The sequence below is a fragment of the Saccopteryx leptura genome, chromosome 4, assembly GCF_036850995.1.
Source record: "Saccopteryx leptura isolate mSacLep1 chromosome 4, mSacLep1_pri_phased_curated, whole genome shotgun sequence".
Lineage (NCBI taxonomy): Eukaryota > Metazoa > Chordata > Mammalia > Chiroptera > Emballonuridae > Saccopteryx > Saccopteryx leptura.
The window spans coordinates 201,464,774-201,479,842 of NC_089506.1; the positions used below are offsets into that span (position 1 = coordinate 201,464,774).

The following is a 15,069-nucleotide window of genomic DNA, read 5'->3' on the forward strand; positions in this document are numbered from 1 at the left end:
CAAACTGACCAGTATTTCAATGGGAACTATGCTCCTCTCACTGACCATCAATGAAAGAGGTGCCCCTTCCGGAAGTGTGGCGGGGGCCGGATAAATGGCCTCAGGGGGCCGCATGCAGCCCGCCGGCCGTAGTTTGGGGACTCTTGGTCTACACTGTCCACAGCATAGAGACCGTGCAACTGTAACTGAGCACGGTGTAGCCATTAATGATCTTATTAAGAACAAATGCATGGCATGGAAGGAAGTCTGTGTATAGTAGGGTGAGAAAGTGAGGAACTAGGAACAATGAATACACAGTGACTTTTCTTGCTGTTTGGAAAACTATGTCTAAGGTTCAACATAATTGGCCCCTGACTACTTCTCTCAATAGTTCCCACCTCTCTACCTCTCACTGGCTTATGCTCCAGCTATTCAGCCTTCTTTCTGTTCTTGAACACACCAAACTTGCCCTACCTCAGGGCCTTTGCACTCACTGTTCTTGCTGCCTAGAATGCTTTCCCTTCAGATCTCTTCTCAGGTTTCCCTCTTGCCATTCAGACCTGAGCTAAAATGTCTTCCCCAGAGAGGCCTTATTGAATACCACCAAATACCCTCTCCAGGCCTTCACTATCATATTAACCCCCCTTTGTTTTATTTTATCACTTTATGAGTTTTGTTTTTATCTTCCTTCACTGGAATGTCAGTTGTTGAACATAGGCACCTTCTCCATCTTTTATACCCCCAATGCCTAGAATAGTGCCTGGAATATAGCAGGCACTCAGTTTATGCTTGTGGAATAAATGCAAAAAGAAGACAGAGATGGGCCATTAGCTGGAAGCGGATATGAGGTTAAAGAAAGGCAAGAAGCAAGAGACCCTCTGAAAACTAGTTTATAATTTATATCTATAAATCCCTTAGATGCTTACCAGGATAGGGAAAACCTCTCCCTCAGCACCTAAGTGGCATCTCCTTAATGAGAAGGGATTGGAAGAGAGGATGACTTGTTTAAAACTACCCCCTTCCCATGTTTACATGATTAAGAGTATCTGATATAGTTATTGCACTTAATCTTACACTCTTACAACAGCCGAGTTTACAAAAAGGCTTCTTAAAACATTATTATCCTGGCCAGAGAGACTTAAAACTTAATCCTCAGGAAAGAAATGAATTTGAGATATTTTAGTAGGTGCGTTCATTGCGGAAGGGGCTCTAATTACAACCACGCCAATGGTAAAGATCTGGGTTTGGACTTCATATACTGAGGAGGAACTAAGCAGAGACCTGAACTGTGTCTCAGTTTGTACAATCTCTGACTCCTTCAACTAAAGGGCAAAAACCACAGGCTTGGCATTTCAACCAAAACCCCCCATATTTTAAAAACGAACTTTAGAAAAGAGAAAAAATATACTAAAGGCTAACAAAGAAAAAGAAGTAACAGCTGAACTTAAACATGTTTTGAAATAGAAATCTTAAAAAAATATAAGTACCTTTTGCTATGTGAAAATGTCTCAGAAAGTTCTAATGTGCATTATTCTCTGTGACAGAAAGCAGGTAAGATGACTTGCAAAGGTTCTCTCCTTCCAGCGTTATCTACTGACTTATCATCACCTTTTTGCCGTGGGCTGGGCATTTAATAAGCTAGTTTCAAATAACTTTATCCTCTTGAAGCCATTCAACTGTAAGAGTAAGCAAGACAATCACTTGGTTTCTTTAGAAGCTGGAACAGAAATATTGTGTTTTGGCCATCTCCATAGGCGCAAGTGAAGTGTGTGTGTGTGTATGTGTGGGGGGGGAGTGCTGTCTTTAAATTCAAGTTCAAGGTCTCCCTAGGGTTGTAAACAGACTGGTAAGAGGTCAAATTCACTCATTACATTTGGCCTATACAGTGTTTTAAAAGGCACTGTGACGGGCAGGTATTAACTATTGGTATAAACAACTTTGTAGCCACTATCTTAAAATTAGATACTGTACACATATATGTTATCTGTGCTCCAGGCATTTAGTCTCCTAACTTGTGTACTCCATACAAAATTATGTCATCGTGCCCCAGCATCGTGGACAAATTTAACAGGCACTCCAACTGCATATGCTACAACATGCAAGACTAATCTGGGACACGTGGTTCAAAAAGTATCTATTTTCTATAACTCATATCTACCAGTCCTACAAAAATGTGTTGCACCAAGCCTTTTTTGGTTTTGTTTGTTTGTTTGTTTTGGCATGTTTTCCATGATTAACTTAACAGAGAAGTCTGAAAACACACTTGAGACACACGCCTTTGATTTCAAAACTAGAAGGAAAAAAAATAAAGCAATCTCTCTTGGCTTCCCTTTGAGTGAAGGAAGCCAGCAAGCACATGCTGGTCAGGAGTGATACATACCTATAAACCATCAGGAATTAATTCACCACCCTTCTCCACCCCAACTCCAATCCTTCCCAATCAAAACAAGTGAAAAAGCTGAAGGGAAAGGAAGGGCGAGAAAGAAGCTGCCAAATGCCAGCACGTGCTCCGACAGCCTCCGTGTCATGAAGCAGGCTTTGCACTTCGCAGAAGTGACATCTCTGGGGCAAGATCAGTCAAGAGTCAGCAGGTCTGTCTTTGTGCTTTCAAAGTCTATAATGAGGTACCTAAAAAATAGACAGGCACGCAAGAACAAATGCTCAAGGGTGTACACCATCATTCACTGACGTGCAAACTGGAGAAACTTAACTGTCAACAGAGGACTGCTGGAATACTGTGAAGTTGTTAAGAATTATATGTACTAGCCTGACCAGGCGGTGGCGCAGTGGATAAGAGCGACAGACTGGGATGCAGAGGACCCAGATTTGAAACCCCGAGGTCGCTGGCTTGAGCGCAGGGTCACTGGCTTGAGCATTGGGTCACTCACTCTGCTGTGTGTCTCCCCCCTCCCTAGGTCAGGGCACATATTGCAAAGCAATCAATGAACAACTAAGAAGCCACAACGAAGAAATTGATGCTTCTCATCTCTCTCCCTTCCTGCCTGTCTGTCCCTCTCTCTCTGTCAAAAAAAGAAAAAAAAAATACACACACACACACTAAACTGGAAGAAAGTTCACGATATGTTTAAAAAACTGCCATTTTTGTTTACAAAGCTATCTCCCTGTCTTTGCAGACAAAGGGTCTAGATTAGAAGAATGTACTGTACTAGGATGCAGGTAAAGCAGGCACTGAGATGAGAACTTGCACCTGATAGATTAGTATACACACAGACTTTTACTGTAAGCACACATTGCCTTTGAAATTTTAACCCAGACAAAAAGATAGAATTGCTATTGTTCCAGGATAATATCATTCTACCGAGCCAAAATACCAGGGAAAGAGGTTTTCCTACTGCGGCTGCCTCCTCTTCCATCCTTTTTAAGCATTTCTGAATGCTAAGTGTCAGGCACCTCTGGGAGACGCAGATACAAAGCATCTGCATCAGTACTGGGTGCAAACACAAGTACTAGTAGCTTACACCAACAGGTATGCTCATTTTAGGAAATTATCTTGTAAGGAAACGGAGTGTAATCTCTCTGGCTCACATGTTCTAGGGCAAAAGAGCCCATCTATCCAAAATGGGATAAAACATATCAACCAGAGGCCCCTGTGACGTCAAGGGCATAGCTCTTCTCGATCTAATCCTACACAAAAGATACACTAAGAGGAAAGATTTAAGTTCCAAAACTGATTGAATACCAGTGTGTGTGTTTGGGTGGTATCAAGTAACAAGTGTCTCTGGGAGTCACTGGGATTCAATCCCACTTCAAAGCACCCTATCCATGTCCTAGAACGCCAACCTATTCTAGAATACACAAACAAAACTAGCCCAGGAAAAGACAAATATCTGCCCAGCGCTAGCTGCAAAGGCCATTTCTTTATAAAAGAAGTTAAAAGGGGCCTCGGGCAAAAAGTAGAAAAGGCACAAGCTGGTACAAACCCTGGACAAAGAAGTCAGGGAAGTTCAGGCCCACAGAAGGCAGAGGAGCTGAGATGACTGGAGAAGATTATGCAGCTTCCCCAAAAGCGGTGTCAAGGGGATGGCGGGGTTTCCCATGACCTCAGAGAAGTAGGTAAGCCCAGCCGCTGCATTCAGGCTGTAAAATAAGCGTTTTCATCCTTTATCCCATGCGTCCCCAAAAGTGCTGTCAAGGGAAATCTGAACCGTCCTGCAGCAGAGACCTGAGAAACTCGGAGGGAAGGAGACGGTTCCAAACACGTTCCCGAAGGGAGGGGGGTGGAGGAAGGAGGTTTTTGGAAAGAGGCCTGCACTGAGGGTGGAAGCAGGGTGGGGAAGTAGGCAAGAAGGAGCGCTGCGAAGAATGAAGGGTAAATGTGGGCAGCAGAAGGAAAGGGGGTGGCAGGGATTGAAGAGGCGCAGAAAACAGACTAGCGGAGTCAAGGAGAGAAGTTTGGGGTGGGAGGGATCTGGAGGGCAGAGTAGCAAGGCTGGGAGGACTGGGGACCAGGGGGACAACAGAACAGAGGAAGTCAAGGAGGGAGAGAAGGGCAACATGAAAAGAAAGTTGGCAAAGGCGAGGAGTCGGGCGGGAGGACGAAAGGGTGGGAAGGCACAAAGTTAGGAAGGGACGCTCCAGGAAAGCGGGGTTTTCAAGTCCAGCGCCCGGGACTGGCAGAGTCCGGGCGGCCGCGCAGCAATGCGCAAGCGAGGGGACCCGCAGGGTCCTTTGCACGGCGGCAGCCGGGGGTCCCGCGAGTGCATCTAAAGGCGGGGCGGGACAGAGGAGTTTCCCAGAAGCAGCGGCGGTTTCCGGGCGGCCGTCGCCCGCGGCGACAGCTGCAGCTCCGCACTTACCCCTCCTGAGGCGACGAGGACAGGCGGCGGCTGCAAGACCCGCGGAGCCTGAAGGCGGAGCGGCCCGGACCTCGGCCTGTCCCCGCCCTTGCGCTCGCGACCCACGTCGCTCATTGGCTGCTTCGCCACAGGACCGCGTTCACCTCGGCCAATGAGCGCCAAGCAGCGCCTTTTGGAAACTTTTCCCAGGGTCCGGGCGCGGCAAGGCCACGCGGCGGCCCTGGGGGGGCCCTGCGGCAGGAGGGGTCTTGGGAGGTTCTCGCTGCCGGGTGGGGACCTGGCCTTGGAGGGTGCTGGCTGCTTCCTGGACACCCGGGAAATAGGTTGGACTTGCGGGCCAACGCACTTTAAGAAAATACAATTCCTTTCCCTTGACACCGATTGCATTTTCCCGTTCTTGCATTTCCCCCCAAACCAGAGAAAAGGACAAAGATTCAGGTCCTCTTAGGCTAAACAATGCCTCATGTTCTTCCCACTCCTTTACACTGAAATTTTTTTTCAACATTACTACCTTCTTAAAAGGTAGCAAAACTTAGTGCGAAAGAGTTTGGTTTCCAGCCTGGCTTTGAATCCTAGTTCTGCCCCTTACTAGCTGCGTAACCTCCGGCAAGTTACTCTGTGACTTAAGTTTCCTCATGTATAAAATGGGATTTCTGGTAGGACTCTTATCTACCTCGTGGGATTAGCAGGGATGAAATGAGTTAATTTGGCATTTGTAAAACAGTGCCTAACAATCTGTATATTTGTTTAGTGATCATGATTTAAAAAAAAAATGGATTGTGTGTTAAGCATAATGCTAACTTCTTGAGTTTACTCTTTAATTCTCACAGCAATCCTAATTGTTCACCAATTATTGAGCACTCATGTTTACAGCACAGTAAATGTCAGACAAGATGCCTATCCTCCCAGAGCTTATAGTACTAAGAAAGAATCTGACTAAACCAGCAAAGAAAAAAAGTGAAATAATTTCAGACTCTAATAAGTGCTAGGAATAAAGCAAGATCATGTGATAGAAAGGGGTTGGGGAGGAGTCATTTCAAATTAAATGGTCAGGGAAGACGGCACTAGGAGATGACAATGGAGCTGAGACCCAGGATGATGAGAACCACAGGAATGTACTTTTGTTGTCCTCCTTTTAAAGCTGAGAAAACTAACTTGCAGAAATTTAAATGTGTTGCCCAAGGTCTCACAATTAGTAAATAAAAAATCCGGCTTTAAAGCTTGATCTGACGACTCCTCAACTGGTGTTCTTTCAGTCCCATACTAGAGGCAAAGAGATCTTATCTACTTTAAGGATTCCAACCACACTCAGAATTCTGCCTACCTCCCTGCCACCCTTAAGAATGACCTTTCTTCTTTGTTTTGACTCCTCACTAGTTTCTGAAGAAACACACAAAAGAAAACCACCACCTACATCAACAGGGTTAAGGAAAGTACCAAAATGTCTTGGGGGAGGAGGAACTTCCATGTTGCTCCCAAATGCTAATAAATCATTTACATGTATATCCTCTTGACACTTTTGCTCTTAAACTTTCTTTTGCTCCAGAATTTTATTAACCCTCACCATTTGGTGAGGTTTCTGGGCACGGAACCGCAGTTTATAGATAAACTGGAGCATAAATTCATGAGATAGCAATCCTGACTAAATAGTACTGATCAAGTCATGTTAACTAGTTGGCCTTTAATTTCCTTCCTTTTTCATTAAAAAAAGGGAGAGGACATTGAAATGACTGTCATTATGAAACTCCTTTTCAGGAACAGGAGTTTAGGTAAATGTCATTAACAGGAATTTAGATAAATGTGATTAGGTAAAACCTTAAAATTCCCGTGTACTTTAAAACTTAATCCTTTCTTTATTCAATTTATTTTCCCTGTAGCATTCAGAGATGAATGAGTGGAGAGCTTGGTTTCTCTTAAGTCCCTCCATCATAATTTATAATTTCAAAACGCTAAACTTAACCTAACAGAAGAGAAGTTGCTGGAAGAGAAATTCCTTTAGTGGCAGACAGGTTCATCTAGGAGCTGAACTGAATATAAGGTAGCTGTTTAAACAGCCCCCCAAAGTCAATCTTCATCTTTGTTTCATAAACATGAAGATTATAATTTGGACAAGGAAAATACTAAAAGTTACTCTTACTCTGATAAGAGTTTGTCCAGCAAAGGAATACAAGTAAGATTAAGAGACTACACTTAAGAAAATAAATGTTAAGGCACTCTTTAACAAATATCAAATTGTATTTCAATTAATAATTAAATGCTTCCAAGGGATGGTGTACTCTATGTAGGTTAGTGTTCTACAGGAAAGAATAAAATTGCATGTCTTTAAAAATCATTTATAGGCTGTGGTGGGGTAGCTCAGTTGGTTAGAGTGTCATACTATGTGCCAAGGTTGTGGGTTTGATCCCTGGTCAGGGCACATAGAAGAATCAACCAATGACAGCATGAATGAGTGGAACAACAAAATCATGTTTATCTCTCTGTCTCTCTACCTTTCTCTCTCTCTCTAAAAATCAATTGAAAATTTATCTGTGATTCAGACTTTTCACTAGTTTTCCATTTCATATGATTTATTTATTTGTATTTACTGTATTTAACCTATTGAGGCTAGGCAGAACTTTGGCCTTAAGGAATGCCAAAGTCAAATAAAATATATCTGCTCTTTATTATATTTTGTGGCTAAAAACTTTTTAAAAAAGATTTATTTAAGTCCACAATTACTTTGTTTCCTTTTTTATACTTCAATGTGCTGTGTTCATAGATACTTAACTAGAATAAAAAGAAGATATAAAAATACCCATCAAGAGAAGCATATTTGGTACTTAGAAAAAACAAAATGCTAGAAATAAGAGTTGCTGACCTGTGGTGGCGCAGTGGATAAAGCGTCGACCTGGAAATGCTGAGGTCGCCAGATCGAAACCCTGGGCTTGCCTGGTCAAGGCACATATGGGAGTTGATGTTTCCTGCTCCTCCCCCCTTCTCTCTCTCTGTCTCTCTCTCCTTGCTCCCTCTCTCTCTCTCCTCTCTAAAAAAATGAATAAAAAAATAAATAAAAATTAAAAAAAAAAAAAAAGAAATAAGAGTTGCTTTTCTATCTGTCCTAATTCCTGCTTGTAAAAGATTCGCCACAGACACAATGAAGATTTACTCAGCAGTAATAAATACCTAAGCAGGCAGATGATGTGTGTGGACTTGTCATCTGCCTACTGGAAAATGAAATTCAAGAGCATGGGAGTCTTCATCTTACTTGTTTGATCTTGCCCTCCACAATACCTACCTGTCTACCAGGATGCCTATAAGGTTGTATTAGCTTCCCCTGAAATTCACCCCACCTACTGGGAATTGCCAAATGAAATGGCCTCACACCACAGCATTGCGGGGGCGGGGTGGGGAGGGGGCTCATGGCAATTTCTAGTTATTGATTCTCCTGCAAAGTGAATGTTTCTTGGCATGCTTCAGAAATAAACATTTCTATAGTATTCAGCTAGTACATCCCAAATTCTGTCTAGGTTTAGATACAGAATTGTGCTCCGTTTTTCTCATTTGCAACAGGAAATAGAGAGCAGCGGGCAGTTTTGCAAATGACCATTGTGCTTACAGAGTTAAAAAGTTTTTTCTTTTGAAATCTCAGGTAAAAGTAGATTGTGAGGCGAAGTGGGGTGGAAAATGAACATATATATCTATCCAACTAAAATGCAAGCCGTTTTTGGCTTCACAAGGCTTTTTGCAACTATAAAGTCTCCTATTTTAGTTTGCCCAACTTGTAACTGGAAAAGTTGAGCTCATTTATGAGGAGCTCTGGACCAGGGCTTTTAAAGACCACGTTTTCTTACTTAAGTCACGAGGACCTCTGACTTGCTGGCGACAACATCCAGCCTAGTCCTACACACACTCGATTTCTGCCAGCTGGGTCGGAACTGCGCGAAACTCGGCCGGCCTCGCGGTTAGCTCGCTTGGCAGTTTTTTCCCCACTCGCCACTAGGTTGCAGTAGATTGTATACTGTGGAAAATATGCGTCATTTAATTTTTTTTTTTAAGTAAAATCATCACGTGATAACAGAGAAAGCGAAAAAAGAGATAGAAAACCAAAATGTTCGGACTTTTTTTTTAATCGAAATCTGACTTATATCGCCTTTCCTCAAAAGACCGCAAGAGCTGAATTGTCTCAAAACCTGGTTGGCAGGATTTTTCCCCGGTTCCCGTGCACTAGCTCCTTAATTCTCCGTTCTGAGGTTCCTTTCCACTCCACAACGATATGTCAGGGGGAAGGCCTCCTTAAACTAAGGGTTTTCGCCAAAAAAACCGGGGCAGCCCCCCGGGAAGGTCCCTATTTTAGGCTTTATCGGGAGGGGACTGAGCCTGACGAGGCTGCAGGGCCGCGAGGCCCCGCCCCCCCCGGGTTCCCAGCACGCCCCGCGCGCAGAGGACACGGCGGCGGGGGAGGGGTGGAGGAAGGGGCGGAGCGAGAGGGAAGAAAAGGGGTCGGTTTTACGACTGGGGCGGTGCGGAAGCGGAAGTGGAGGGTGCGCTTGGCGGCGGCGGCGGGAGCTGCGGAGTCGGGAATCAAAACAAAGGGCCTGGCGGGGCGGGGGGGGGAAGGCGGAGGGGTCGGAATGTGAGCGAAAGTGGAGCTGGCCGCTGAGGTGAGTATGCTGGCAGCGCTGGGAGCTAGTCTCTGATGGGTCCGCTGCTCTGGGGCCACCAGTCTAAGAGGACTGTGTCCCCCCTTCCCTTGGCTATTGCTGGAGAGGGTGCGGGAGGTTGTCTACTCCGAGCGGAAGCACTGGGACCCGCCAGTCAGGCCCCCACTTCTCTCCCTTTCATGTTCGTTCACGACTGTCATTGCGGTGCGGCTGCTGCCTTTGGGGGATGTTTGGCTCCCGGTCCGCACCCGTCTCCTTGCTCCCTATGGGGCCCTTCAGGTGTGGAGGGCAACCTTTCCAGACGAGTTTGCACCGTGGGAAGGGTAAGAGAGGAAGACGAGGCCCGTGCTTTTGCAACCCCTTACACACTGAGCGTTTTACATCCTCAGTTTTTCAACACTCTAGAGTGCAGCTTCTGGTTTGGAAGATAGTGTTGACTTTTCTTAGGGCTTGAGCCACTCCCACTACTGATTGTAACGCGACACCTTGATAACCCTTTTAGAGTTCCATCTTTCTGGTATAACCAACGTTGCTCTCCAGTTACATTGGAACTTCTTAAAATCTCTGAGCGGTAAATACTGTGTTTTGTGTACGGTCTTCCTAGACATTTATCGAACTCTTTATACGTTAAGCTATTATCGATATGTGCCAGGCACTGTATAGATGCAGGGGTTGCAAAAATGAAGAAGAAAACACGGTACCTGCTGTCACGGAGTTTATATTCAACCGCGACAAACAAATCAGGCAAATAAGACAGTTAGATAGAAGAGCTATGGAAAGAAAAGTAATGGGATGGAGTGGTGTAGGTGTCAAGGACTATATTTGGTGTTAAGAGAAGGCCACTACTAAGTTTTTATTTTGATTATCTCTTTAATTCAAACAACAACCCTATGAGGGTGCTACTGTTATTATCAGGCCCATTTTACAGATGTGATCTGAGGTTTGGAGAGGTCGTGAGTTATCCAAAGCTGCACAGAGGAAGCCGCAGAATTTGGAATTAATAAAGTTTCCGAGAGATAATGGCCAGAGTAAGATTTTCAACTCAGAGAACTTGCTTTGGCTACCTAAGTTACTTAGTGGCATTCCTAGAAATATTTGGGAAAATTTCCAGGTGCAAGCCACTAACAAGCTAATATGTGTGCATTTTCTGTTGCTGTGTTGAGCAATACAGAAAGCACCTTGGTGTGGTAGAAAAAGGTGGACAAGCCTGGTTTGCTCCCCATCTAATAATTGTGTAATCTTGGTCAAGTTACAGAACTTCATTATGGGGCCAATGTCTCCCTTGTCTATGTCATAGATTTACTGTGGGGAAAAAATTACTTAAATGAATCTCATTGCCATTGTATTCTTATGCTGACAATAGGCATGCTACATATGAAATACTAAGTAAGTATTTGCTGAGTGAAGAAATAATGTTAAGTGAAAATGCTTAGTAAACCATATTGTACTCTACTTGTCAGCTCACTTTCAAGAATGGCCTTGAATAGGTTGCGAGAACACGAAGTTGTACATATCATGAACATCGTGAATTCTTACCACTCAGGAGGAGATTGTGGGGAGATACAAAACCTGTATTTAAGAGGAAAAATAAGTAGCATAATTTACTAACATGTGGCAGTTAACTTCATCTCTGTCTCCAAATTAACTCTTAATTGTAAACAGCTATGTAAAATACAAAAATTTACTTAGTATGTACTAAGTAACCAGGCCCTGTGCTTGGCACAGGTGATACAGTGCAGAAAACAAGATGGTAGGCTCTTCTATCTAATTTTTTCACCCTCAGTAATACTGTGAGAGGACAGAGGAGAAACTAGCCACACTTTACAGAGGAAGAACCAAATTTTAATGAAGTTTTGTAGTTTTGACATAAAGACCAAATAGTAAATATTTTAGGCTTTGTAGGCCACATAGTCTCTGTCGCAAATACTTAACTCTGCAGTTATAGTACAGAAATTAGCCATACACAGCATGCTCATGTCTCAGTAAAACTACTTAACACTGAAGTTTGAATTTTACACACTTTTGTGTCATAAAATATTTTGATTTTTTTCCTAAGAATTAAAAAATGTAAAGTACGTTCTTAGCTTGAAAACCATTTAAATATACTGCTCACAAAAATTAGGGGACTGGTTTTGGCTGTCAGGCCATAGTTTGCCTACCCCTGCTTTATGTGATCAGCTCTTTTGTCCCTTAAATAGGGTACCTGTAGTCATCTCTCCTCTTACTCTACTATGTAGATGTTAGAACTGCTTGAAATGAGGATCTTATCAGAAAGAAGCTGAAAGACTAGAGATACCCAGGTTAAATATCTGAGAGATAAATTAATAACCTTAAAATGGCCACTGTAAGTAAGAGTAGGTGACTGTTGGGGTATGATGGCAGGGACGTAGAACTGAGGTTCAGTATCCTTACGATTGGCAGGCTGCCCTCATGCCCAGTGGCTAGTATTGATTTGATCTGCTTTTATTGTACAGTTTTAAGTGCTGTGGCACTGAAGTATATCTAGCATATCTGTGACTGGAGATTTCTCTGTTAGATTTTTGGTGGTATACCAGATTGCAACTTCATAATAAGTAAACAAAGAAATTGGTTTGATTTGTTCTGGAGCAGAATCAAATTCAAAGTCCACAGAGGTCACATAATCTGGACCTTTCATACTTATATCAAAGACACAGTGAGATAAATTACTCTTAAATCACTTTCAAAATCTTACATAATTGGTAATGAGGACATGTAGTTATTTTTTTACTAAAATGACGTGCTCTCTGCTGTGCGCTATTTGACTCTCATAAGTAAAGCCTTTAGGTCGAGATAGTTGAGAATTTAGAAAAACTACTCAGAGCTGGAGGAAGTTGTCTCCAGCTAAGAGAAGAGGAGAAGTTTCACTCAGGGATATGCAGGTATCCAAGATTTGGCTACTTCTCTCAAGCATGGCTGTTTATAGAAGAGGAATAGAGCTCATCCAGAGTTCATTTTTATTGTAAGAACTATGAAACATGAGGAATAGAAAAATATAGATTAAAAAAAAATCAGATTGATACAGTCAGAATTTAAGCATAAACGGTCAACCAAGTTCATCAAATTTTAGTAACCTGTGATATTCTTTGAAAGCCATTCTATATACTGTACTTTTATTCCTTAAGATCTGACTGTTTGAGAGCCATTGCACCGCAAATATAGTTGTAGTCTCATATTTTAATAGTAGAGTTTATACTATGCATATAAGTACTGTAACATTGAAATCTTGTTTTTAACAGGGTGGAAGAATGAAAGAAAAGAAAGATGAAAGAATGTTGAACAACTTTGTGTGGCTGGATGATGGAAGGAAACGGAACTGAGAACCCCTGCAGTAGAACGCTTGGATGGCTTCAACAAGATAATGATGCTAAGCCATGGCTTTGGAAATTCTCTAATTGCTTTTCTCGTCCTGAGCAGACATTGCCACTTAGTCCCCAAACGGTAACTTTGTGAAGACTAAGGACATAGCAAATTTCTAATGCAAGTAGCTGAGAGCTGCATTTGGTCTGGGACAGTCTCTCTCCCTGGGGTCTGTGCTAACTTTTCTTTGTATCCAGCTTCTTTTACTTCTTGTAGCGCATTACTGTAATTCCTGAATGAGAGCATAATTTTTGAACTCCTGTACTTCCACTCTTAAATAACAGTAGATGTTTTAAATATTTGATGTTAACATTTTGGCAAGATTTGTTTCTCACTGAAGTCACAGATTGCAAAGATGAAATACACATTGTAGAATAAAATTGGAGGAAGGTATAAAATAGATTTTATTTCACGGTAGCCTTCTATGTTTTTAGTTTTATAATCAAGGAAAGATTGATAGGACCTTATTGACAGTCTTTTTCTGTTCAAGATTTCTCTTGGCTTGACCAAGCAGTGGTGCAGTGGATAGAGTGTTGGACTGGGACGCAGAGGACCCAGGATCAAAACCCCGAGGTTGCTGGCTTGAGCACGGGCTCATCTGGTTTGAGCAAGGCTCACCAGCTTGAGCCCACGATCCCTGGCTTAAGCAAGGGGTTGCTCGGTCTGCTGTTGCCCCCAGTCAAGTCACGTATGAGAAAGCAATCAATGAACAACTAAGGAGTTGCAACAAAGAATTGTGCTTCTCATCTCTCTCCTTTCCTGTCTGTCTGTCCCTATCTGTCCCTCTCTCTGTCTCTCTCTCTCTCACACACACACACAAAAAAGATATCTCTGGCATTTTTAAATACAGCTCTAACTTCTTCCTGTGTCTTTTCTTAATAATTTTGACTTTTCCTGATTTCATTTCATGTATGACATTACCACCGTTCTATTTCTATTTTTGCTGTTGTACTTGGGATTTAAATGAAACTTGACAATGAATTTATATAAAGGTATTACTAATAACTTTTTAAAAAAAACAAACGCCCTGTCTTCATTATATGGTTTTCATTATATGGTTACCTTTGTTGCATGACATTAGTAATTTGGGTCATTTTGGAAATGTTTTACTTTTGGGACAGTTAACAAGAAGGGTTGGCAGCTCAAGCAAGGCTTCCTTGGCAGATCTGGCCCTCCTGGAATCACATGATACAGAATTGCACTCTTAATTTGAGATCCAGAAACTTGGTTTTTGTCAGTGGCATCCAGAGTCGAGTATGTTCAAGGGGACCAACTCATAATAACCCTGCCCATGAGAGCCAGATCCATGTAAATCAGAATGCCAGTGTATTCATTTTCGGTCTGAACTGTAATTACCAACAGGGCTGAACACACTGCTTGTTGGATGGTCAGTCCATTGCTATTACCTCCCTTTTAGGAAAAGTCTAACTGAAAATTCGGATTTCTCCTGGGTGGGTGTAGAATCACAGCAAAGGAGTAGTCATAGCAGATGGACCCTTCTGTGCTCCAAGGGATGAGTATGTCTATATCACTATGGAAGGGCATCTTCTTCATCTTAATAGGTTTGCAGTCAGTCCATAAAAGTCCTTATTAGTTAGAGCTCCTTTCAGGGTGAGTACTATGCTGAGAGCTTTATGTGCATGACCTTATTTTATCCTGACAATTGTAGGAGGTCCATCCTGTGGTTCCCCATTGAAGGATGAGGAAACAGAAGTGTAGAGGGGTTAACTAACTTACTCAGTCCCTAAACCTGTATCACACGCAAACCCAGGCCTCTGACACCAGTGCTACAATCTTTATAAGTATACTGGCCTCCTCTGTCTGTGTGGGAGGAATATGACAAACTATACATATTTCTCTTGTACCTTTTCCCAGTTTTCTAATTGCTCTAATTATTTTCACTGGCTACAGAAAAATTGTTGGCATTATGGCTTTAGGTCCTGATATCCTTGGGTTTGCTAAATGTCATCAGCAACACCTTTACACTTTTCCACAGATGGGTCACTTGGGGAGATGGCTGAGCTCATCCATAATGTTTGGAATCTTCTCTGGAGGACCTTACTAAGACCCCTATGATTTGACTGCAAGAATTTTAAGTATTTTCATCAAAGCACTTTGCTTGTAAGCGATCTTTCTTGAATGCTGTTTGTGACTGTGTTGTTTTCATACCACCTATTTAGTCTCCAGAAGATGCTGTGAGGCAAGGGAATGTTATCAAAGGGAGGTAACTGAGATAGAGATGATTACCTGGATTG

General features: G+C 42.7%; 2 protein-coding genes across 7 annotated transcripts in view; one reads left to right on the forward strand and one right to left on the reverse strand.

Moving 5' to 3' along the window:
• The window catches only part of NDE1 (nudE neurodevelopment protein 1), a 47,172-nt gene extending 42,297 nt beyond the window's left edge, over nucleotides 1–4,875 (reverse strand). For 3 of the 4 annotated variants that reach the window (XM_066382559.1, XM_066382557.1, XM_066382560.1), the window contains exon 1: nucleotides 4,797–4,875. The gene's annotated coding sequence lies outside the window, so the exon portion shown is untranslated. Of the gene's footprint in view, nucleotides 1–3,920; nucleotides 4,071–4,796 lie in introns of those variants that run through there. The other variant, XM_066382558.1, reaches the window with a different exon arrangement.
• Nucleotides 4,876–9,304: 4,429 nt separating this feature from the next.
• Nucleotides 9,305–15,069, forward strand: part of MARF1 (meiosis regulator and mRNA stability factor 1) — a 41,946-nt gene continuing 36,181 nt past the window's right edge. For 2 of the 3 annotated variants that reach the window (XM_066382561.1, XM_066382563.1), the window contains exons 1-2: nucleotides 9,305–9,436; nucleotides 12,694–12,895. In XM_066382561.1, the coding sequence (XP_066238658.1) occupies nucleotides 12,752–12,895 (144 nt within the window). In that variant the 5' untranslated portion in view covers nucleotides 9,305–9,436; nucleotides 12,694–12,751. Of the gene's footprint in view, nucleotides 9,437–12,693; nucleotides 12,896–14,810; nucleotides 14,936–15,069 lie in introns of those variants that run through there. The other variant, XM_066382564.1, reaches the window with a different exon arrangement.